Raw genomic sequence first — 26253 nt, forward strand, 5'->3', positions numbered from 1 at the left:
CTTCCTTCCTTCCTTCCTTCCTTCCTCCCCCTTCCCTTCTCTTTTCTTTTCTTTTACCTAATTGTTCTGGCTAGGATTTCTTTCTTTCTTTTTTTTTAAATTTGATTTTATTTTGTTATGCTAGTCACCATACAGTACATCATTAGTTTTTGGTGTAGTGATCCACGATTCATTGTTTTCGTATAACACCCAGTGCTCCATGCAGTACGTGCCCTCCTTAATACCCATCCCCGGGCTAACCACCCCCCCACCATTTCTCACACTGTGCTAAATAAAAGCGATGAGAGTGGGCATCATTGTTTTGTTCCTGATCTTAGAAGAAAAGCTTTCAGCTTTTCACCACTGAGTGTAATGTTGGCTGTTGTTTTGTTGAGAGTTTTTTTTTAACCATAAATGGGTGTTGAATTTTGTCAAATGCTTTATCTATCTGTTGATATGATCATATGATTTTATCCTTTCTTTTGTTAATGTGATGTATCATATTAATCGATTTGTGAATGTTGAACCATTCTTGCGAACCTGGAATAAATTCCACTTGATCATAGTGTATGGTCCTTTCAGTGTATTGTTGAATTTACTTTGCTAATATTTTGTTGAAGTTTTTGCATCTGTATTTATCAAGCATATTATCCTGTAATTTCCTTTTTTTGTGGCATCCTTGTCTGGTTTTGGTATCATGGTAACTGTGGCCTCATATAAGACTTTGGGGGTATTCCTTTGTGTTTTATTTTTTTTTGGAAGAGTTTGAGAAGGATTGATATTAATTCTTTAAATGTTTGGTAGAGTTCATGAGGGAAACCATCTAATCCTGGACTTTTTTTGTTGGGAGGTTTTTGATTACTGATTCAGTCTCCTTATTAAGTAATTGGCCTGTTCAGATTCTTCATGATTCAGTCTTGGTAGGTTGTATGTTCCAGAAGCCTGTCCACTTCTGTTAGGTTGTCCAATTTGTGGGTGTATAATTTTTTATAATAGTGTTGTATTTCTGTGGCATCAGTTGTTAACATCTCCTCTTTCATTTTTGATTTTATTTATTTGAGTCCTCGCTCTTTTATTCTCTTGGTGAGTCAAGCTAAGTTTGTCATTTTTTTCAAATCCCCTGAATATATATTTATTACCTCCATTTATTAGTAAGAAATAAAAATGTGAATTTGTGATTTTTCAGGCTTTTTAAATCAACTTAAGTCATAATTTACACGTCACAGAATTTGCCTGTTGTAAGTGTACAATTATTTTTAGCAAGTTTATAGAGCTGTGCAACAACCACCACAATCCAATTTTTAAACATTTCCATCACCCCAAGAAGTTTCCTGATACCCATTTTCAGCCATTCCCATTCCTAGTTTCAGCCCCAGGCAACAACTGATTTATTTTTTGTCTGTAGAGACTTTTCTTTTTTTAAATTAATTAATTAATTAATTAATTTTCTTATGTTCAGTTAGCCAGCATATAGTACATCATAAGTTTTTGATGTAGTGCTCAACAGTTCATTAGTTGCATATAACACCCAGTGCTCATCACATGCCCTCCTTAATACCCATCACCCAGTTACCCCATCCCCCAGCCCCCTCCCCTCTGTAAACTTCAGTTTGTTTCCTGGAGTCCAGAGTCTCTCATGGTTGGTCTCCCTCTCTGATTTATTCCTGTTCAGTTTTCCCTCCCTTCCCCTGTGGCCCTCCACAATATTCCTTTTGTTCCACATAGGAATGAAACCAAAAGATCAATGGAAACTAGGAGCTGGTTTTTTTGAAAAGATAAACATTAATCTTTTCTATTGTCTTTTTAAGTCTTTATTTTATTTATTTCTACTTGGATCTTTGTTATTTCCTTCCTTCTACTAAGGTTGGGCTTATTTTCCTAGTTTCTTGAGGTGTAAAGTTAGGTTCTTTATTTGAGATTGTTCTTGGTGTAGGCATTTATTTCTATAAACATCGCCCCTCCCTTTTTTAGAGGAAGGGGGAGGAGGGGCAGAGAGAGCGGGTGAGAGAGAATCATAAGCAGGCTCCACCCTCAGCACGAAGCCTGGCATGGAGCTTGATCTCACAACCCTGAGATAATGACCTGAGCCAAAATTAAAAGTTGGATGCTTAACTGATTGAGCCACCCAGGTGCCCTGAACTTCCCCCTTAAAACTGCTTTTGCTGCATCCCATAAGTTTTTTTTTTAATTGAAATATAGTTGATTATAGTTGATACACAATGTTACATTAGTTTCAGGTGTACAACATAGTGATTCAAAAACTCTATATTATGCTATGTTCACCACAAGTGTATCTACTGTCTGTTACTATCCAAGCTATTACAACACCATTGACTATATTCTCTATGCTGTACCTTTTATTTGCATGACTTATTCATTCCATAACTGGAAGCTTATATCTCCCACTCCCCTTCACCCATTTTGCCCATTCCCCTACCCTCTGGCAACCATCAGTTTATTCTCTTTATTTATGGGTCTGTTTCTGCTTTTTGTTTATTTGCTTATTTTGGTTTTGTAGATTCCACATATAAGTGAAATCATATGGTATTTGTCTTTTTCTGACTTATTTCCCTTAGCATAATACCCTTTAGGTCCATCCGTGTTGTTGTAGATGACAGTATCTCATCCTTTTGATGGCTGAGTAATACTCCATTGTATATACATACCACATATTCTTTTTCCATTCATCTGTTGATGGACACTTGGGTTGCTTCCATGTCTTGGCTATTGTAAAGAATGCTGCAATAAACATAAGGGTGGGGCATCTGGGTGGCGCATTCATTAAGTGTCTGCCTTCGGCTCAGGTCATGATCCCAGGGTCCTGGGATCAAGCCCCGCATCGGGCTCCCTGCTCCGCGGATAGCCTGCTTCTCCCTCCCCCACCCCCCTGCTTGTGTTCCTGCTCTCGCCATCTCTCTCTCTGTCAGGTAAATAAATAAAATATTAAAAAAAAATAAACATAAGGGTGCATATGTCTTTTTGAGTTAGTATTTGTTTTCTTTGGGTAAATACCCCAGTAGTGGATTAGTAATTCCATCTATAGTACCATCATATGGTATTTCTATTTTAATGTTTTTGAGGAAACTCCATGCTGTTTTCTGTAGTGGGTGCACCAATTTACACTCCTACCAGAAGTGTACAAGGGTTCTTTTTTCCATATCCTCACCAACATTTGTTATTTCTTGTCTTTCTGATTCTAGCCATTCTGATAAGTGGAAAGTGATATCTCATGGTGGTTTTAATTTGCATTTCCCTGATGATGAGTGATGTTGAGCATCTTATGTCCATTTGCCATCTGTATGTCTTCTTTGGAAAAGTGTCTATTCAGACTCTGTGCCCATTTTTAATCAGATTATTTGTGTTTTTTTGGTGTTAAGTTGTATAAGTTCTTTATATATTTTGGATATTAACCCCTTATTGGTATATCATTTGCAAATATCTCCACCCATTCAGTAGGTTGCCTTTTTGTTTTGTTGATGGTTTCCTTCACTGTGTAAAAGCTTTTTATTTTGGTATTGTCCCAATAGTTTAATTTTGCTTTTGTTTCCTTTGACAGAGGAAACATATCTAGAAAAATATTTCTATGGCTGATGTCAAAGAAATTACTGTCTATGTTTTCTTCTAGGAGTTTTATGGCTTCAGGTCTCACATTTAGGTGTTTAATCCATTTGAGTTTATTTTTATGTATGGTATAAGAAAGTGGTCTAGTTTCTTTTTTCTTTTCTTTCTTTCTTTCTTTTTTTGCCTGTAGTTGTCCAGTTTTCTTAGCACCATTTATTGAAGAGATACATTTTCCCCATTGTATATTCTTGCCTGCTTTGTCATAGATTAATTGACCATAAATGCATAGGTTTATTTCTGGGCTCTCTATTCTGTTCCATTGATCTGTGTGTCTGTTTTTGTGGTAGTACTATAGTGTTTTGATTATTATAGCTTTGTGGTATATCTTGAAATCTGCAATTATGATACATCCAGTTTAGTTCTTCTTTCTTAAGATTGCTTTGGCTGTTTGGGGTCTTTTGTGGTTCCATACAAATTTTAGGATTATTTGTTCTAGTTGTGTGAAAATGCTATTGGCATTTTGATAAGGGTTGCAATGAATCTGTAGATTGCTTTGAGTAGTATGGACATTTTAACAGTATTGTTTTTTCCAATCCATGAGCATGGAATGACTTTTCATTTGTTTGTGTTGTTTTCAATTTCTTTTATCAGTGTTTTATAGTTTTCAGAGTATGGGGCTTTCACCTCCCTGGTTAAGTTTATTCCTAGGTATCTTATTCTTTTTGGTACACTTGTAAATGGAATTGTTTTCTGAATTTCTCTTTTTTCTACTTCATTATTAGTGTGTAGAAATGCAATTGATTTCTGTATATTAATTTAGTATCCTGCAACTTTACTGAATTCATTGACCAGTTCTAATAGTTTTTTGGTAGAGTCTTTAGGGTTTTCTGTATAGAGTATCATGTCATCTGCAAATAGTGAAAGTTTAACTTCTTCCTTACCAATTTGGATGTTCTTTCTTTCTTTCTTTCTTTTCCTTTCATCTGATTGCTGCAGCTAGTACTTTCAGTACTATGTTGAATAAAAGTGGTGAGAGTGGACATCCTTGTCTTGTTCCTGATCTTAGAGGAAAAGCTTTCAGTTTTTTTTTTTACCATTGAGTATAGTATTAGCTGTGGGTTTTTTGTATGTGGCCTTTACTGTGTTGAGGTATATTCCCTCTAAACCCACTTCACTGAAAGTTTTTTTTTGAATATTTTATTTATTTATTTGACAGAGAAAGACACAGCGAAAGAGGGAACACAAGCAGGGGGAGTGGGAGAGGGAGAAGCAGGCTTCCTGTGGAGCAGGGAGCCTGATGCGGGGCTTGATCCCAGGACCCTGAGATCATGACCTGAGCCGAAGGCAGATGCTTAACCGACTGAGCAACCCAGGCGCCCCCACTGAAAGTTTTTATCATGAATCGTTGTTGGATTTTGTCAAATGCTTTTTCTGCATCTACTGAGATGATATTTTTATCCTTTGTTTTGTTAATGTGGTGTTATTCCTTGATTGATTGGTGAATATTGAAGCATCCAGAATAAATCCTTCTTGATCAGGTGAATGATCCTTTTAATGTATTGTTGAATGTGGTTTGCTAATATTTTGTTGAGGATATTTGCATCTGTGTTCATCGAGGATTCTGGCCTATAGTTTTCTTCTTTTTTGGTGTCTTTGGTTTTGGTATCAGGGTAAGGCTGGCCTCATAGAGTGTATTTGGAAGCTTTCCTTTCTCTTCTATAGGTATTAACTCTTTAATGTTTGGTAGAATTCACCTGTGAATCCATCTGGTCCTGGACTTGCATCTAATAAGTTTTAGTTGTTATGTTTCCATTTTCATTTGTCTCAGGGTATTTTTTTGACCTCTCTTTTAAGTTTTTCTTTGATCCATTGTTTGTTTAGTAGCATGTTGTCTAATCTCCACATATTTACACATTTTCCAGTTTTTTTTTCTTTTAGTTGATTTCTGGTTTCATACCATTGTAATTTGAAGAGACTTAATATGATTTAAATCTTCTTAAATTTATTAAGACACATTTTGTGGCGTAACATATGATCTGTCGTAGAGAATGTTCCATGTGTGCTTGAGAAAAATGTGTATTCTGTTGATTTTGGATTGAATGTTCTGTATATGTCTGTTAAATCATATGTTAAGTCAAATGTGTTAAGACCTATGTTTTCTTATTGATTTTCTGTCAGAATTATCCCTTGTTGAAAGTGAAGTATTAAAGTCCCCTACTATTATTGTATTACTATTTCTTTCTTTAGGTCTGTTAATATTTACTTTGTATACTGGTAGCATAAATATTTAGAAGTGTTATATCCTCTTGTTGGATTGATCCCAGGACCTGGTTTTTAAAAAGGTTTAGTTTGAGGTTTTCCAAACTATACAGGTGGTATGAATTTGGGCTGCATCTATGTGAGAAGTATCACGCAGGTATAAATCTTAGGGTAGCTTTTTCCCCTTGTCCATCAAGGGCCAATGTGAGTCAGCAATTTTGCTTATAGTCAGCTATGGGTGAGGACAGATTTACTTCTGATTCACGCTTGCATTGAGAGTATAGCTCTCTGGGATCCTAGCATAATGGGAGTATCTCCTAGTAAATTTACCACCTTGGGTAGGCCCTGGTCTTTTTCTCTTGTGTCTTGTGGTTCTTTGAGGGCATAAAAACTGACACTAAAATTCAGTGATCTAGCAAATGCTTTCAAGGTGAAAGTTGGCTTTAATTTCTCACCTACCTCTTCAGTTCTCACTTTCCTGAAGTGTTGTCCTTTAGTCATTCCTTAATGTCTCCCCAGATTTATTGTGTTTAAAAGTTGTCTTATATATTATCCAGAACTGAATATACTTTACAATGTAAGACAAAAGTAATCTTGTAGGGTGGAAGTCAAGGTAGATAGTCTGCTATATTTTTTAAAACAAAAGATTTCTCTATCTAGACATTTGTGGATAAAGATAGTGTTTTTCAAAATGTGGTTCTTTGCTATCCTCATCAGGACTGGTTATTTAAAATACAGGGTAGTAAGTCTCAGACCTATTGAATCAAAGATTTTTTGGGGATGGAGCCCATGAATCTTCTCTTTTAACAAGTAACCTTGATGATTTTGATGTGCACTATTGTACAAGAAGCCCTCCATTGAATCTTCTGTAAAAATGGAATAATTCTCATATAACCTAATTGGGTGTTGTGAAGATTAACTAACTGAAGATTATAAAGGTATTTAAAGTGCTAAAAAGTACTGTTCTATGAGGACAGCACATGAAGTCATTAAACTACATTGGAAACCAATTAAAGCCCTTAAGTGGACTTGATTGAAGGAAATGGTCAATAAATTACAAGGTAAGAGAAACTTAGCTTTAATTTATGCAGTAATGCTTTCCCCAGTGGAGTGTTGAACTTATATCAATCCATCATTGCTTGCCCAGTGACATAGCAAAATGTTTGTAATCTTTGAGGGGAGAAAAAGCAGCAGCTTTTGTTCAGGCATTTATGGGTAGAAAAAAATATAGGCCCCTTCAAATCAGGGAAAAATCCTTCAATTTGTATTAATTAGTAAAAATAATTTATTATAATTTAAATTAATTTTAAATTAACTATTTTTTCTTCTATTGGTGTCTGATTAAATTTTGCATACTCCCTTTTTTTTCATATATTTTCCCAAGATATATATATCATACCAGGTTTCTAAATTGAAGGTGGTAGCCTTATGATCACTTCCAGGTATTCCCTGCCTGTCTAGGTAAATGATTTTGCCATACATAACATTTTCAGGAGTTCTGGGAGGCTGATGTCATTCTCTAATGCCTCAATCTCTCTAAATAATAGGTAGTCAATCTTGTGTAGAAAGATGAGGACAGGGTACTCTCTGATTTTTAAGAAAAAGTCAAGGTCCCCACTTCCAACCCAGCTTTCTCCTTCCCCTAATGAGAAGTGTTGATATGGATCAAGGACAGGCATCTGGTAAATTGCTGGGGGCAGAAAGACTCCCTTTTGCTGCTCCAGATCCATTTTTTGCTTTGGACCCCTCTTTTATCTTCCCTCTCATGGGACACGGATGATAAGGTATACTCAGAATGTCTTCCAACTAGGGAAGAAATAGCTCTAATCCTCTATTTCTTTGTTGACATTTTGCTAGGAGTTGTTCTATCCATTACTGAATGTAATGTGTTAAAGTCTTCAACTATTATTGTTGAATTTTTTATTTTCCTTTCAATTCTGTCAGTTTTCCTTTATATATTTTGGGCTCCCTTGTTAGGTGCATATAGGTTTATAATTCTTATGTTTTCCTGCTGGGTTATTCCTCTTATGGTTATAAAATGTAGTAATGTAGTTCTAGTAACAACTTTTGTCTTAGACTATTTTGTCTGTGTAGTCATTCCAGCTGTCTTTTGGGTATTCTTTGTATGGTATATCTTTTTCCATTCGTTTAGTTTCAACTTACTGTGTCTTGAATCTAAAGTGTGTCTCTTGTACACAGCATATATAGTTGGACCGTAGTTTTGTTTTTTTATTAAACCATGCTGCCAGTCATCCCTGTTTTTGATTGGCGTGTTTAGTCCATTTATATTTAATGTAATTATTGATGAGGTAGATTGACATCTGCCATTTTGTTATTTGTTTTTGGCATGTCTTATGTATTTTTTGTTCTTCTATTTCTTCATTACTGCCTTCTTTTTAGTTAGAGATTTTCTTATATATTACTCCTATTTCCTTGTTGTTTCTTTTACTATTTTTTTAAGTTATTTTTTAGTGGTGTCCCTGAGGATTACAGTTAACATCTTAATTTAAAACAACATGGTTCAGATTAAAACTAACTCAATTTCATAATATACAAAAACTGTTCCAATATAGGTCTGTGTCCCCCACTTCTCTGTACTGTGATTATAATACAAATTATATCCTTATACATTACTAGCCTATCAACACGGTTTCATAATTATTGTTTTATGCAGCTGCCTTTTAAATCAGATAGGAGAAGACTAACAAAATACATTCATATTGTCATATTTACCTGTGTAGTTATTATTATTGGTCCTCTTTATTTTTTCATGTGAATTCAGGTTATTTTATAGTGTGTTTTCATTTCATCCTAAAGGATTCCCTTTAGTATTTCTTATAGGGCCAGTCTGCTAGTGATGAATTCTCTGTTTTTGTTTTTCTAGAAATACCTTAATTCCTTCTTTGTTTTTCAAAAGATAGTTTTTCTGGATGTGAAATTCTTGATTGTCTTTTTATTTCAGCACTTTGAATATGTCATCCTACTAGCTTCTGGCCCCCAAGTTTCCTGATGAGAATTCAGATGTTAATCTTACTAGCAATCCCTTGTATGTGATGAGTTGTTTCTCTTGCTGCTTTTAAGATTCTCTTCTTTATCTTGTCTTTTGACAGTTTGACTGTGGTGTGTCTCAGTGTGAATCTCTTTGATATATCCTACTTGGAGTTTATTGAGTTTTTTAGATATGCAGATTAATTGTTTTAATCAAATTTGAGTATTTGGTCATTTCTTCAAACGCTCTTTCTCTTCTTTTTCTCTCTTCTCTTGTGTGTATGCTAGTATGCCTGATGATGTCTCACAGGCTCTATTTATTTTTCTTCATTCTTTTACCTTTCTCTTCTGCACACTGGATGATCTCAATTGGCCTGCCTTCAAGTTCACTGATTCTTTATTCTGCCAGTTCGACTCTTCTGTTGAACCTCTCTAGTGAATTTTTATTTCAACTTTTGTACTTTTCAACTCAAGAATTTGTTTGGTCCTTTAAAAAATAATTTCTGTCTATTTATAGAGAAACTCTATTTGGTGAGACATCATTCTCATGATTTAAAAAAAAATTTAGATGTGGTTTCCTTTTGTTTTTTGAACATATTTATAATATCTCATCTAAGATCTTTTTCTAGTAAGTCCAATATTTGGGCTTCCTCAGTGGCTGTTTATAGAGAATGCTTATTTTAACCATATATGGGCCACACTCTCCTGTTTCTCTACATGTCTTGTAATTTTTTTCTTTGAAATTGGACATTAAATAGTATAATGTGGTAACTCTGGAAATAAGATTCCTCCTGTTCCTCAGTGTTTGTTGTTTCTGTTTGTAGTTATTGCTGTTTATTTTGGAGACTTTCCTGGACTAAGTCTATAAAATCTGTATTCTTTGTTATGTGAAGCCATTGAAATTTGTGTTTGGTTAACTTAGTGGTCAGCTAATGATTGGACAGATTTCTTTAAACGCTTTGAACTAGTATGACTCCCAGCCTTTGCCAACGACTCTGTGTGTGTGTGTGTGTGTGTTGAGGTATGCCATCAATGGTACTAGGAGGCAGTTTACAACTCTTTCTTAGTCTTCATTTCTTGCTTGTGCTAAGCCTGAAATTAACCAGATGGAAGAAATTAGGGCATTCTCAGTATTTCCTGGGCATGCATATAACCCTGCACATGTGCGTGGCCTTCTAGATTCCCAGTATTATATTAGAAATTTTCAGGGCCCCCTACAAATATTTCATTCTCCAGTTTTTCCTTTTAACTTTTTTGGTCAGCCTCTTATCATTTCTACTAGTAATGCTGACTGAGGCAGCTGAGATATTAAACAATTGCTGCTGATCGTTTTTGACAAATACCCTGGGGATAGGACTGCCTACAGTGAGTGAGCTCTGAGTCAGGCTAAATAAAGTTAAGTCCTGAGAATGGGGATTTTGAGCTGTCAGACTGTTTACATAGTGATAATTCTCTGGGGATAGGCCTTTGAGGGTGCACCAAACCCATTCTGCCCTCTCAAGTGGCTGTTAGGCTGCTGATTTTCCACAGCTACAGTATTGTTAGACAGTTGGTGTTCAAGGCTGTTGTGGAGCTGGGAAGATGGTAGTGGAATCAGGACTTAAAGTGCTACAAAGCTTATTCTTCTTACTGATATTCAGCTGTTTTTCTTGAATAAATATTCAGTGGATTGTTTCACGTCTTTAGTTATTTTTCAGAGTTCTAAAGCATTGTTCTGTTTTGTTGTTGTTTTTGTGTTGTGTTTTGTTTTGTTTTGTTTTTGCCAGTTTTCTAGTTCTTTTATAAAGGGGCAGAATTTTGGAAGTCTTTACTCTGTCACAGAATTTTGGAAGTCTTTATTCTGTCACTCCAGAAGTGCTTCCACTATTCTCATCATCTTAGAAAGCCATGTGGAAACAAGGACTCTTTCCTGGAGAAAGGATATAGTATATTTTATATACTATATTCTTGTTATAAAGTAAGGTAGAGAAAAGAAAATTTATTAAGAAAATCATAAGGAAGAGAAAATACATTTACAGTACTGTACTGTATTTATTGAAAAAAAAATCCATGTATAAGTGGATCCATGTAGTTCAAATCCATGTTATTCAAAGGTCAACTGTATATGATAAATAGTAATCTTAGTAATTGCAACATTTTTATGGTAAATGCCAACTCTGGGGTGGTAGTTTATATGGAGCATAGGAAAAGAGGAGTTCAGAAGCAAAGCATTTGTGTTTAGCACTGTCTAATGGGGAGAGAAAGGGACTCTAAAGTTAGAAGAGATTAAAATTATAATAACAACAAAGAAAACTCTAGGAGAGCATTGAGATCATTCTTCATTCTTCATTCTTCCCTAGACTGGATAAATAACCTACAAAACTCCCTTTGCTCTGATTCTCTGCTTAATCTTCCAATTACTCTTTCAGATAACTTGCTTGGTGAGGAAGTGTCATGCTTCCTTTGAATGCTTCTGTCTATACAAATGTTTATCTCCTTCCTCCCACCTCACTCTCTCACTCCCTAGCTGTACATCAGTGGTTTCCTTTACAACTCAGTCTCCCCATGGCCTTGGCTGGTGTGACTTCAAAACCCCCCACCCCCAAGACTGATCTGATATCTGCAGAATCTCTAGAAATCTCCAGCTGAACTGCCTTCTAACTTCTCTCTTTGTTCTGTATTACAGCTTTGGAGAAACCTAACATCACAACCACAGGCATAAAGAAAAAAGGCACTAGGAGAAAGTAGTGCATCTCTTTTGGCAATAGTGCAAATGAAAGTGACAGTCGGTAACCTTGTTTGCAAATAACCAGGTCGATTCAAAAGAGCTGTTGATGTGGGTAATTACAAGCCTCTAGCATTCATCACCAGGATCTGAGTGGTTCACATACATACCTGTGAAGGGAGGCCTCTCGTTTCACCTACAGTGTTTCAGGTCTTCTCACTTAAAAACACACTGTTTCCCTACCTCTGCCAAATGTAAGCCACACTCATTTATATTAGTGAGGATTTTCAGTGCCTCTGGGTTTCTTGCTGGCGTCTTTCAAGACCACGGCTCCTCACATTAGCTAGGCTGTGATATGCTTCCAAGCAAAAGGAGCATCTCCACAGAAACAGATGTTAACATCCCCGGGCACAGTGTGCCCTCTTCCTGTGATATTCTCTCCAATTTTGCATTTGTGCTGTCAGTTGGAGAACTGCACAGAATGACAATTGATGCCAGCAGTGAAAGAAGTTATGACAGGAATGAGGGATGGGGGAAAGCGCTAGACTCATTAATTAATGGCTCCAGAAGGGGAAATGGGCTCTCTCAGCTCACATAAGCTGTTTGAACTCAAGTAGGGCTAATTGTTTTCTATGCCAGCCCCAGAGTAGCTTTCATCTCGAGAGATGGCAGTGAGTGAGTCTTAATTAGCCCACCTGACCTAATCTCATAGTCAATTACATATAGGACATCACCCAGTTTGTTCTCCGTTCTTCCGGAATAGATTAAAACACACACACACACACACACACACACACACCCCAACCTGAGCACAGAAAGTAGTTAGTCATCCTTTCATTGAAAGGTGTGGGTGGAAGTGTGCCCGTTGTCTGTCACTCTGAGATGTTTAAACCAAGCCTTGCTTAAGGCAGGCCTGTGTGTGGGTGTGGGTGGGTAGCTGTCTTAGATTCTTTGCTGAGAGACAGACTCTGAGATGGTGACTGCATGCGGGGGGTCACCTGGGGGAGTGCTCTGGGGGAACAGCACCTGTGAGGGGAAGAGGGGAGCAGAAGGGGGAGCTGGGCTGTGATGCAATTCTACCAAAGGCCTTGGTACAGATATCTCATAGGGACTCTGCAACTCGGATGGTCCTCTGAATTGTCCTAAAATGAGGCCAGGGGCCTGGGCCATTGTCCTCCCACCTGATGAGGCTGTTCCCAAGGGGGATGTGTAACCTTGGCACTTCCTTCAAGCAAGGGCAGTTCTCAAAGAGGAGCTCAGCTGAGGCTCACAGCCAACCTCCTGAAGCCTTGGTGGGCCTGGGGGCACCATGGCCTCCATCACAGGGCTGTTGCCTCCTTTAAATGAACGAGACAGGATGAATGGGAGTGTTTCCCTGCCACCTCACCAACTGCCAGCTTCCGGTCCAGAGCAGAGTGTAGAAAATGGGTCTGGCAACATACTAAAGCAAATAGAGAGATTCTAATGGTTGTTGTTTTTATAGAGGTAGGAAATGAAGAAGTTACCCTTAATTTTCCTGAGAAGCGGGGACCCAGAAACCAATGGGTTCAACATACCTTTGGAAATGCACACCTGAAGTATGGGGGTAAAATGAACAAACTGAGGTGTGTGTGTGTGTGTGTGTGTGTCATGAAGCGACTGGCCCCAAACTGATTTGTAAACAGAGCTGGGATTCCGGGTCTCCTTAAATCTAAGAACTGTCAGTGTTTCTTCAGCTTCACAATGCTGCCTTTCAGAATATGGTATTTTTAAAGAGTTATGGGAGGACGCATTTGTAAATGTTAGCATTCCTGTGATATGGCATACTCATTTTTTCTAGCTTGATTGAGATATAATTGACATATAACATTGTGTAAGTTTAAGGTATAAAATGTGATGATTTGACATATGTATATATTGTGAAATTATTTCCACAGTGTTAGTCATCTCACTTGTGTGTGTGTCTGTGTGTGTGTGTGTGTGTGTGTGTGTGTGTGACTACCTTGTGTGTGTGTGTGGTGAGAACATTTAAGGTCTACTCTCTTAACAACTTTCAAGTATACAATATTGTTAACTATAGTCACCATGCCATACATTAGATCTCCAGAACTTACTCATCTTAGAACTGGAAGTTTATGCCTTTTGGGCAGCATCTCCCCATTTCCCTCAGCCCCTAGCCCCTGGCAACCACCAGTCTACTCTCTGCTTCTATGAGTTCAGCTTTTTAGATTCCACATAGAAGTGAGATCAGACAGTATTTGTCTTTCTCGGCCTGAATTTATTTCACTTAACATAATGCCTTCAGGGTCCATCCATGTTGTTGCAAATGGCAGAATTGCATTATTTATTATGGTTATATTTGTGCATTCATAAATGTGTGTTTTGTGTATGTATGTATATACATGTATATACAAATCATATTTTTATAAAAAATCATATATATATATATAAAAAATCGTATTTTCTTGGGGTGCCTGGGTAGCTCAGTCGGTTAAGCATCTGACTCTTGATTTTGGCTCAGATCATGATCTCAGGGTCCTGGGGTTGAGTTCTGTGTGGGGCTCCTCCACACTCAGCACAGAGTCTTTCCCTCTCCCTCTGCCCACCCCCAACCCCGCTCACACGCATGCTCTCTCTCTCTCAAATAAATAAATAAAATCTTTAAAATCATGTTTTCTTTATCCATTTAGGTTGTTTCCATGTCTTACCTGTTATGAATAATGCTGCAGTGCATGGGGGCGGGTGCAGCTATCTCTTTAAGGTATCATTTCCTTTGGATAAATACCAATTGCTGGATCATATGGTAGTTGTATTTAATTTTTTGAGGAACCTCCACAGTGGCTGCACCAGTTTGCATTCCCACGGACAGTGTGCAAGGGGTCCCTTTCCTCTTGTCTTTTTGCTAATAATGATATGGCGTACTTTAAATCCATCCCAGGCTAGGAGTAGAGAAGATCACCTGACCTGTGGGTGATCCCACATGTGGCCCAGAAAATCCAAGTTAATTGAGAAACAAGGTAGTTGAAGTTCCTTCCCAATTTCCTGCTTTACCAAGACCAAAATGAGGGATTTTACTAAGTTCCTGCTGGTTCTGTATGACACAGGGCCCCACCATGCTTGTGGGGCAAGGCCATCATCACCCTCAGAGGACCTCTGAAGTTTGGGAGCAGGAAATACAGGATCAGGAGGAAGTGGTGCTGGGCCGTGGGTAGAGTCCTGGGACGGCGCTCAGGACTTACCAGCCTGAGTCTTACCGCCCAGTCAGTGCTGGGCAGCCACAGACACTCTACCAAGTCCGTGTGACACCTTCAGTCTCCTCTTCCTTCATTTTACTGGTCTATTCCTGCCCCCTTCTTCCTACTTCTCCTGGTTAGTGGGGGTTTCTTCCTGAGTGCCGGAGCCCACATTGGTGCTTGGTGCTTGATAGACACTTGTGGGTGAATGAATATTGTTCCCAGAGGCTCACAGGGTTGGCCCTGGAAGAGACGATAGGATCTTATCAGTCTTCCCTGATTATATTCTTTTTAAAAAATATTCAAATAATATTTATTGAATGGATGAATGGGTAAATGGTTATACATTTTGATATTATTCTTTACACTAGTTTTGTTATCCCTGCTAGAATAAAAAAAGATATCACGTCTGCTGCCCCTTTACTTGGCACCATGGTGGCATCCATTCCTTAGACTATAGTTAACAATATTGTATACTTGAAAGTTGCTAAGAGAGTAGATCTTAAATGTTCTGTGATGACAGTTTAGACACAGGGCCAAAATGACAGTGAACGAGATAGGAGTCACATGAGTACATCAGAGATTTGAGGAACAAAATAGAAACCCAGGTTCCAAAAGGAGGCTCAGGACAACAGTTGGACTAGAAGCAGACCAAATGAATGCTCTCTTTGGCCCGGAATATCCTAAATCTTTCTTTCTTTTTTTTTTTAATTTTTATTTATTTTATATATTTTATTTTATTTTTTTTAACATATAATGTATTATTTGTTTCAGAGGTACAGGTCTGTGATTCAACAGTCTTGCACAATTCACAGCACTCACCAGAGCACATACCCTCCCCAGTGTCCATCACCCAGCCACCCCAGCTGTCCCATCCCCCACCACTCCAGCAACCCTCAGTTTGTTTCCTGAGACTAAGAGTTTCTTATGGTTTGTCTCCCTCTCTGGTTTCGTCTTGTTTCATTTTTCCCTCCCTTCCGCTATGATCCTCTGTCTTGTTTCTCAAATTCCACATACCCTGATTATATTCTGTCTGTGGCCAACCTGTTGCTCCTCAGGCTGAGCTGATGTTTGCATAACTTCCTCCAGAGAAAGCCCTCATACCATGCAAATAACTTAACATGGCACCACCACAGTTTACGACCAGCCTATCTGAGCGTCAGAACTGTGGCATGGGCAGAGTGGGTAGGGATGTTCACAGGCACCAAGGAGTCCTATTTTCACACAATAGGATGTTTTGAGTATAGGTAGGCCTGACTATCCCAAGTTCCAGGAATTGCACAGGGCAAGCTCACCAGGCCTTCTGGGGAGTTTGTCTGTAGGCGGCAGTCCTTCCCCCAGATTGGGCTGTTTCTCCAGGCTTTTCTCATCGCTGCGGGTGGCCTGGGAAGGTACTTGCGGTGGCCCTGGCCTCTGTTCCTTTGTCTGAGAAACAGGTTAGCAGGGAATGCAGAAAGGCTGGGGCAGGGCGGAGCTCTGTCCAGTCCTCTGAGGGACTGCGGAGAATGAAGCTTGAGGAAACATCACCTGCACTCTTTCCTCTCCAGGCTTTCTCCCGAAGGAGGAAAGACACGTATACATAGATGCATAGACACGCGTGCACACACACATATTTTATATAAATGTGTTACTGAGGTCAGAAAACACATATAAGCTTTTGGGAAAGGAACCAAACCAAAAAACCCGAGACCAGGGAGGACAGCTGACGACCTAGGCAGCCTGAAGTCTCACTCCATCTCTGCTATTAACTTGTAGTGCCTACTTAAGCAAGTCAATTAACCTTCCTGCGTTCAATCGCTTCTCAGCCTTTTGGCTAAGATCAAGTGCAATTAACCTTCCTGTGTTCTACTTCCTAACCTTCTAAGTGGAAAAGAATAACACTGACCCAGCTCAGAGGGGTGCCAGGAGATTACCTTATATCTTCGAAGGGCTCATCCTCATTAGAGTGCTGTGTAAAGGCTAGTTGTTGGTATTTTTATTAGAAGTTGCATGACTATTCATGATCGGTCTCTGCACCAGCACCTTCCCCAGGCCTCCCTGGATTCTGCTGAGTGATGGGAGTAAGGCTTTTGGAATGTGTCAAATCGAAATGTCCTGGGCCTCAAATGTTCTCTGCAAATAGCACTGGTTTGGTGCAACGTGAAGACACTTCAGTAGGGTGTATTTACCGATGAAATGTTAAAGAACAGGAATGGCATTTGGGTGTGAAACCAGATCGACCTTTCAAGGTGGTAGCGGGTGGTAGTGGGAGAAGGAACATTTAGCGATTGCCAAGCGCTGTGAGCACTTCTTATCGGACGTGACTAGGACTGGTATTTTGGTCTGTTAAAAGGTCAGCGGAGGACACTACATCAAAAACTAATGATGTAATGTATGGTGATTAACATAACATAATAAAAAAAAAGTCAGTGGAAGCAGGGAATCATACAAAGTGTTGTACTCAGACCTTAAACTTCTACTTTAAGTGAAAGCATAAATCCGTACATTTCTTTGCCAAACTATTGATTTGTGGCCGAGATCCCTTCTTTGAGGACGATGCCTGACTGCATTCTAGATCCTTATTCTTGCATAAACCACATCTGGTGATCCATTATCTAAGATTTCCAGGTTAGAAGTCTTTAAAGTGGAGCAAACACTGAAAGATATGTGGTTGCAATAGAGCAGAATCTTTCTAGATTTTTACTATTCCCACCAACTCTTCCTCAAGGTGGCTCTTGTACATGTAATCTGATAGTAATTTATTTTAACAACTTGCCTTTATGGACACTTCCCAAAGCATTCAAGTTATTTTTCACAGAAACAATAATGTTCTTTCTTTTTGCACTCGTATTTCATGGATTTAAGTAATATTTAGTTAAATTACATAGTTACAATATAAAATGCAACTAGCAAACAGGTTTGATAGTAGATGCACCTGATTGTGGAATGACTTTCACTCCATTGGTGGGAGCGGGAGGACAGGGAAGGACAGGGAAAGGCATGTGGGCTGTGAGCCTGCTGCTGGCCTCGACCAATAGGCTTAGGTCAGGAAGAGAGATGGTTAAACTGGCAAGTTGTTTAAGTAGAAATTGGGTAAGAGAGTTTCTCCTATATTTTACTTACTCTATCTCACCTGATGTTTATGATAAGCCCCATGAGTTTGCTGCAATCATCTCTGTTTTATAGGTACAGTATTTGAAATCCAGAAAGGTTGGATATTTCACCAAAGTCATACAGCTAGTTAGCAGAACACTCAGAATTTCAGTCTGCCTCTCTTTTTGCCTGTGTGGGATCTCACTGAGGATTTGCTTTCTTCATGAATTGGTTTCTTCACCCGTTTATTGAGTAAAATTTTAACAATCATACACAAGAAAAGCCATATTTCTTTTTCTTAAGTCTAATTAAATTTGGCTTTCAACATCTCCCACTCAGGGTAGCAAGAAATTCAATCTCAATCATGTTTTGGGTTCCTCAGCCTGAGCTTTTTTTTTTTTTTTTTTTTTACAATAACCTAGGGGTTTACATATTAACACAGAAATTTGAGCAAGGAGCTGGTCTTCCAATTATGGAAATTGTTTCTTTTTTTAAATTTAATTTTATTATGTTATGTTAGTTACCATACATTACATCATTAGTTTTTGATGTAGTGTTCCATGATTCATTGTTTGTGTATAACACCAGTGCTCCATGCAGAACGTGCCCTCCTTAATACCCATCACCGAGCTAACCCATCCCCCTACCCCCCTCCCTTCTAGAACCCTCAGTTTGTTTCTCAGAGTCCATAGTCTCTCATGGTTCTTCTCCCCCTCTGATTCCTCCCCTTCATTTTTCCCTTCCTACTAGCTCCTTTTTTTTTTTTTTAACATATAATGTATTATTTGTTTCAGAGGTACAGGTCTGTGATTCATCAGTCTTACACAATTCACAGTGCTCACCATAGCACATACCCTCCCCAATGTCCATCACCCAGCCACTCCATCCCTCCCACCCCCCACCAATCCAGCAACCCTCAGTTTGTTCCCTGAGACTAAGAGTCTCTTATGGTTTGTCTCCCTCTCTGGTTTCATCTTGTTTCATTTTTCCCTCCCTTCTCCTATGGTCCTCTGTCTTGTTTCTCAAATTCCTCATATCAGTGAGATCATATAATACTTATCTTTCTCTGATTGACTTACTTTGCTTAGCATAATACCCTCTAGTTCCATCCATGGCTTTGCAAATGGTAAGATTTCATTTTTTTGATGGCTGCGTAATAGTCCATTGTAGATATATACCACATCTTCTTTATCCATTCATCTGTTGATGGACATCTTGGCTCTTCCCATAGTTTGGCTATTGTGGACATTGCTGCTATAAACATTGGGATGCATGTACCCCTTCAGATCACTACATTTGTATCTTTGGGGTAAATACCCAGTAGTGCAATTGCTGGGTTGTAGGGTAGCTCTATTTTCAACTTTTTGAGGAACCTCCATACTGTTTTCCAGAGTGGCTGCACCAGCTTGCATTCCCACCAACAGTGTGGAAGGGTTCCCCTTTCTCCACATCCCCGCCAACATCTGTCATTTCCTGACTTGTTAATTTTAGCCATTCTGACTGGTGTGAGGTGATATCTCATTGAGGTTTTGATTTGGGTTTCCCTGATGCCGAGTGATGTTGAGCACTTTTTCATATGTCTGTTGGCCATTTGGATGTCCTCTTTGCAGAAATGTCTGTTCATGTCTTCTGCCCGTTTCTTGATTGGATTCTTTGTTCTTTGGGTGTTGAGTTTGATAAGTTCTTTATAGATTTTGGATACTAGCCCTTTATCTGATATGTCATTTGCAAATATCTTCTCCCATTCTGTCGGTTGTCTTTTGGTTTTGTTGACTGTTTCCTTTGCTTTGCAAAAGCTTTTTATCTTGATGAAGTCCCAATAGTTCATTTTTGCCCTTGCTTCCCTTGCCTTTGGCGATGTTTTTAGGAAGAAGTTGCTGCAGCTGAGGTCGAGGAGGTTGCTGTCTATGTTCTTCTCTAGGATTTTGATGGATTCCTGTCTCACATTGAGGTTTTTCATCCATTTTGAGTCTATTTTTGTGTGTGGTGTAAGGAAATGGTCCAGTTTTATTCTTCTGCATGTGGCTGTCCAATTTTCCCAACACCATTTGTTGAAGAGACTGTCTTTTTTCATTGGACATTCTTTCCTGCTTTGTCGAAGATTAGTTGACCATAGAGTTGAGGGTCCATTTCTGGGCTCTCTATTCTGTTCCATTGATCTATGTGTCTGTTTTTTGTGCCAGTACCATACTGTCTTGATGATTACAGCTTTGTAATAGAGCTTGGGGTCCGGAATTGTGATGCCACCGTCTTTGCTTTTCTTTTTCAACATTCCTCTGGCTATTTGGGGTCTTTTCTGGTTCCATACAAATTTTAGGATTATTTGTTCCATGGAAATTGTTTCTTCTAAATCAGTGGTCCCAGACTAGCAGCATCAGCATAACCTGGGAACTTGTAAGAAATGCAAATTCTCAGGCCCCATCCCCAGTCTATTGAATCAGGAGCTCTGGGCCCAGCAACCTGTGTTTTGACAAGCCCTCTAGGGATTCTGATACATGCAGATGCATTCTGATATCATACATTATTATATTGTTTGAGAGCGATTTCAGTATTGATTGATTGATTGATTCATTCATTCATTCATTCAACAAATACCTACTGAGTGTCCATTTTGTGTCAGGAGCTAGCGATAAAATGAATGCAGAGAGGGTGTCTACCATCCTAGAGACTACGTTTTGTTGATGTGCCTGATGCCCTGTCCTGGTCCTGATGCTCTAGGCAGACTCAGATATCTCTTCCTGACTTTAGGTCCAGCTGGCAGGCTACCTCCATAGGCCCCTGCAGCTCCTCTCCTCTCCCAAACAGGGCAGTGCTCCTGGCACTCGGGGGACATCCAAACTTACGTGCTCTTCACAGTGCTGGCAAGAAGCATCATCCTTCAGCCTCTGCCTGGGTTGATCCCCTTATTTTATTTTGTTTTGTTTACGTATGGTGGTAAAATACAAAATATAACATTTATCATTTAAAAATTTTTTTATTATTATGTTCAATTAGCCAATATAAAGTACCTCATTAGGTTTTGATGTGATGTTCACCGATTCATTAGTTGTGTGTAACACCCAGTGCTCATCACCGCCTGTGCCCTCCTTAATACACATCAACGTTTACCATTTTAACCATTTTAATTGAACAATGCAATGGCATTAAGTATGTTCACAGTGTTTTTGTAACCACCACCATGAGCCATTTCCAGAAATTCTCATCATCCCAAATAGAAACTCTGTATCCATTAAACAATAACCCTTCATTCCCATTCCTGGCAACCCTGGGTTGCTTCCATCCTACTTTATTTGCCTGTTCTGTGTACCTCATATCAGTGGAATCCTATTGTATTTATCCTTTTATGTCTGGCTAATTTTGTCTAGCATACCATTTTCAGGATTTATCCATTTTGTAGCATGTATCAGAATTTTATTTCTTTTTATGGTTAGATAATTCCATTGTATGGCTATGCCACATTTTCTTTATCCATTCATCTGTTCATGGATGTTGAGATTATTTCCACCCTTTGGCTATTGTAAATAATGCTACTATAAATGTTGGTGTACAAATACCTGTTTGAGGGCCTGCTTTCAGTTCTTTTGGGCATCTACCTAGGAGTGGGGTTGCTGGATCATGTGGTACTTCTATGTTTAACTTTCCGAGGAACCTCCACACGGTGTTCCACAGTGGAGGCAGCATTTCATGTTCCCAGCAGCAGTGCACAAGAGTTCTGGTTGCTTCACTCCTCACCAACACTTGTTCTTTTCTGATTTTCCTTAATAGCTATCCTAATGGATGTGAAATGGTGTCTTACTGTGGTTTGGATTTACATTTCTCTAATGACTAAGGATGTTGACATCTTTAATTTTTTTAAGTTTTTATTTATTTACTTGAGAGAGAGATAAAGAGAAGGAGAGCACAGAGGGAGAGTGAGAAGGAGAAGCAGACTCCCCACTGAGCGGGGAGCCCATTGTGGGACTCCATCCCAGGACCCTGAGATCATGACCTGAGCCAAAGGCAGACGCTTAACTGACTGAACCACCCAGGTGCCCAGATGTTGACATCTTTTATGTGCTTATTGGCCATGTGTATGTCTTTTTTGGAGAAATGTTTTTCCAAATCCTTTGCCCATTTTGAATTGGGTTTATTGTTGTTGCTGTTGAGTTTTAGAAGACCTTTATATATTCTACATATTAACCACTTATGAGATACACGATTTGAAATATTTTCTTCCATTCTGTGCATTGTCCTGTCACTCTGTTGATAGCATCCTTTAATTCACAAAGTTTTAAAATTTTGATGAAGTCTAATTTATCAATTTTTTTCTTTTGTTGCCTGTACTTTTGGTGTCATATCCAAGAAATCATTACCAAATCCAATGTCGTGAAGCTTTTCTTCCATGTGTTCTTCTAAGAGTTTATTGATTTAGCTTTTAAATTTATGTCTTTGATTCATTTTGAGTTAGTTTTTGTATAGTATGAGGTGTGAGTCCAACTACATTGTTTTGCATGTGGATATCCTGTTTTCCCAGCTCCATTTTTTGAAAAGACAATCTTTTCCCCATTGAATAGTCTTGGCAATCTTTTAAAAAATTTTTTATTGAAAAATTTTACTATTTTTTTAATTGAAGTATAGTTTATACACAGTGCTACATTAGTCTGAGGTGTACAACATAGTGATTCAACAACTGTATGTATGCTGTGCTCACCACGAACATAACTACCATCTGTCACCATATAACACTATTACGATACCATTGACTATATTCTCTATGCTATATCTTTCATCCCCATGACTTATCCATTCCATAACTGGAAGCCTGTACATCCCACTCCCCTTCACTCATTTTGCCCATCCCTCTATCCCCCTCCCCTCTGGCAACCACCAGTTTGTTCTTTGTAGGGGGGTCTGTTTCTGCCTTGTTTGTCTTTTTGTTCATTTCTTTTGGCTTTTAGATTCCACATATACGTGAAATCATGTGGTATTTGTCTTTCTCTGCCTTATTTCACTTAGCATAATACCTCCTAGGTCCATCCATGTTGTTGCAGGTGGCAAGATCTCATTCCTTTTTGTGGCTGAGTAATATTCCTTTGTGTGTGTATACCACATCTTCGTCTATTGCTGGACACTTAGGTTGCCTCCATATCTTGGCTTTTATAAATAACGCTACCATATATATAGGGGACATGTATCTTTTCAAGTTGTGTTTTCATTTTCTTTGGGTTAAATGCCCAGTAGTGGTCTTGGCAATCTTGTTGGTAATCAATTGACCATATATGTGAGAGTTTATTTCTGGGCTCTCTATTCTAGTCAATTTGTCTATATGTCTTCCCTTATACCAGTACTATTCTGTTTTGATTAGTGTTGTTTTGTACTAAGTTTTGAAATCAAGAAGTGAAAGTTCTCTAACTTTGCTCTTCTTTTTAAAGATTGATTTGGCTATTCAGTGTTGTTTGAGATTACATATGAATTTTGGGATGGGTTTTTCTATTTCTGCAAAAAAACCATTGGAATTTTGATAGGGATTGTACTGAATCTGTAGATCACTAGTATTGTTGTATTAACAGTATTAAGTCTTCTGATCTATGATCATGGGACACCTTTCCATTTATTTAAGTCTTTAAAAATTCCTTTTTGCAAGTCTTTTGCCTTCTTGCTTAAATTTATTCCTAAGTATTTAATTCTTTTTGATGATATTGTAAATGGAATTGTTTCTTGGTTTCCTTTTTGAGTTGTTCATTTCTAGTTACAGAAATGCAATTAATTTTTGAGTGTTGATTTTGCATACTGAAATTTGCTGCATTCATTTATTGGCTCTAACAATTTTTCTTTTTTCTTTTTCTTTTTGGTGGAGTCCTTAGGGCTTTCTACCTGTGAGATCATGTCATCTGTGAATAGAGATAATTTTACTTCTTCCTTTCCAATTTAGATGCTTTTAATTTCTTTTTCTTGCCTATTTGCTCTGGCTAGAACTTTCAGTAATATGCTGAATATTAGTTGCAAAGTGGGCATCCTTGTCTTGTTCCCAATCTTAGGGGAGAAGCTTTCAGTCTTTGACAGAATATGAATTGATTGAATATGATGTTAGGTGAGAGTTTTTCATATGTGGCCTTTATTATGCTAGGAAGTTTCCTTCTTTTACTGGTTTGTGGAGTGTTATTTTATCATGAAATGGTGTTGACATTTGTCAAATGTTTTTTCTGTTTCAATTGAGGAGTGTCTTTAAGTTCCCTGGAAGCCACTCCAGCCCATGAAGATTGAAACAATGGCTGCCAGCCCTTGAGTTCTCAAAAGGAGCAATCAGCAATCAGAACACACAGCCTTGATATTTGGAAGAGAAGGTGTTATTGCAACAACAAGTTCCAACAAGCCACCCAAGAAATGCAGGCCAGCATCTGCACAGAGGCTTGCCATAGTAGCCGGTAATCTCTACCATGCAAAGAGGCTGAAATTCACTGAAATTCACTGGCCTCTTCATCAAGGACTTCCCTGAGTGCTGCAAGTGTCTGACTGTTCCAGCCAGTTTAATAGTTGTATAGGTGGAAAGATGGATTTCTGGAGTTTCCTATTTTCCTTTCTTCTAAGATGTTATTCCTGGGTTGATCTCTTTCTGCTATTGCCTTGTCAACTTTTTTCCGTGACCTTGTTTATTTCTTTTTTAAAAATTATTTATTTATTTATTTGACAGAGAAAGACAGCAAGAGAGGGAAGACAAACAGGGGGAGTGGGAGAGGAAGAAGCAGGCTTCCCGCTGAGCAGAGAGCCCTATGCGGGCCTCGATCCCAGGACCCTGGGATCATGACCTGAGCTGAAGGCAGATGCCTAACGACTGAGCCACCCAGGCGCCCCTCCATGACCTTGTTTAAATTCCACATAATCCAAGTGGCTTTTTATGATCAATCAGCTTAGAATCACTTTCCCCAAATCACTGTTGGTGTCCTATACCAGAGCACTTTATTGTGGTTTTTATTTTAGCTTTATACTTCTTTCTCCACCACCAGATGATTAGTATCTTTTTTATTACTTATGAAATTTTATCCTACTTATAATTATTTAACTCTCTTGTTCTTAACAATTAGTGTGTTTGTTTTTTAATCAGAGTCAGACCTATAAAGACAGGGAACAAACTGCTGGTTGCCAGAGGGGAGAGGGTTGCTGGGCAAAATGGGTGAAGGGGGGTGGAAGGTACAGACTTTCAGTTATGGAATGAATAAATCATGGTAATAAAAGTTACAGCATAGGGAATATATTTAATGGTATTATAATAGTGCTGTATGGTGACAGATGGTACCTACACCTGTGGTGAGCATAGCATAATGTATAGAGTGTTGAATCCCTATATTGTACACCTGAAACTAATGTCATGTGTCAACTATAGTAAAAAAAATTTTTAAGTAAATGGTCACATAAATTATGGAATTGCTATATAATGAAAATATTTGCGATCTTTGAAGAATACAATCTTTAAGAAAACTAGTAAGTTTTCTTTTCCGCTTGCATTGATGCTCCATGATAGGTGAGCATTTTGATCTGCAGCTTAGTGGGACCTGGCCTGGAAGCCAACAGCAATACTTGGGTACTGTCACCATTAATGTCTGTACAATAGTGTATGCAGTTAAATATTTTATTGCATTTGTCCTTATTTTATAAAAATGAAAGGAAGATAAAAGTCAATAATAGTGATAAAGAGGATAGGTCTTTTTAAAAAATGTATTATTGAAGTTTAGTTGACATACAATGTTATATTAGCTTCAGATGATTTAACATAGTGATTTAACAATTCTATACATTACTCAGTGCTTACCACAAGTGTAGTCATTATCTGTCACTATACAACATTATGACAGTATTACTGACTATATTCCATATGCTGTACTTTTCATCTCCGTGACTTATTTATTTTATAATTGGAAGTTTGTACCTCTTAATCCCCTTCGTCTATATTGCCCATCCCCTCATCCACCTCCCCTTTAGCAATCACCTCTTAAATACAAAGAGGAGTATAGGTCTAATAAACTTAATTTGATTGAAACAATAATGCAAATCATTAGGTATGCTGACAGAGGAAACTTTAGTCTCAGTTGCATGTTCTTTAGAGTCAGGCTAGTTGAGAGTGTATTCAACTGTGAAAGAAAAAGGACAAAATTTAAAAATTGTACAGAATGCTGAAAATGTCATCAAATATCAAGTCAAAAAGTCCTGGCGTAAGGAGCAATTTTACGATTTTTTATCTCTTTGGAAATATAATCCTCTTATAATACATAAATGCATTAAAAAGTTTTCGTATTTTTTACTTTAGCATAGTTTTTCAGGGATTATTAGTATTGAAGTAAAGGACTTAAACCTTAGCAACCACATTTGTCCTTTGTATTTCTCAAAGAATTAAGGGAAAATCTTATGTCTGAATTTCTTCCTACTTAATTCACTGATTCAACAATAATTGAGTATCTGTGCTGGATACAGGCAATTTCCTAAAGAAACTATTCTGAACAAAAT

At 38.2% G+C, this 26253-nt stretch overlaps 1 protein-coding gene across 2 annotated transcripts in view; it reads left to right on the forward strand.

Annotated features, from left to right (window-relative positions):
• URB2 (URB2 ribosome biogenesis homolog) overlaps positions 1 to 26253 on the forward strand; it is a 119208-nt gene that overhangs the window by 68605 nt on the left and 24350 nt on the right. Inside the window, exon 10 of one of the 2 annotated variants that reach the window (XM_032430217.1) lies at positions 23972 to 24455. The exons of the other annotated variant lie outside the window; for it this stretch is intronic. Coding sequence (XP_032286108.1) covers positions 23972 to 23983 — 12 coding nt within the window. The 3' untranslated portion in view covers positions 23984 to 24455. Of the gene's footprint in view, positions 1 to 23971; positions 24456 to 26253 lie in introns of those variants that run through there. 2 annotated transcript variants of the gene reach the window in all.

Source organism: Phoca vitulina, unplaced genomic scaffold, assembly GCF_004348235.1.
Source record: "Phoca vitulina isolate PV1807 unplaced genomic scaffold, GSC_HSeal_1.0 scaffold43, whole genome shotgun sequence".
NCBI lineage: Eukaryota > Metazoa > Chordata > Mammalia > Carnivora > Phocidae > Phoca > Phoca vitulina.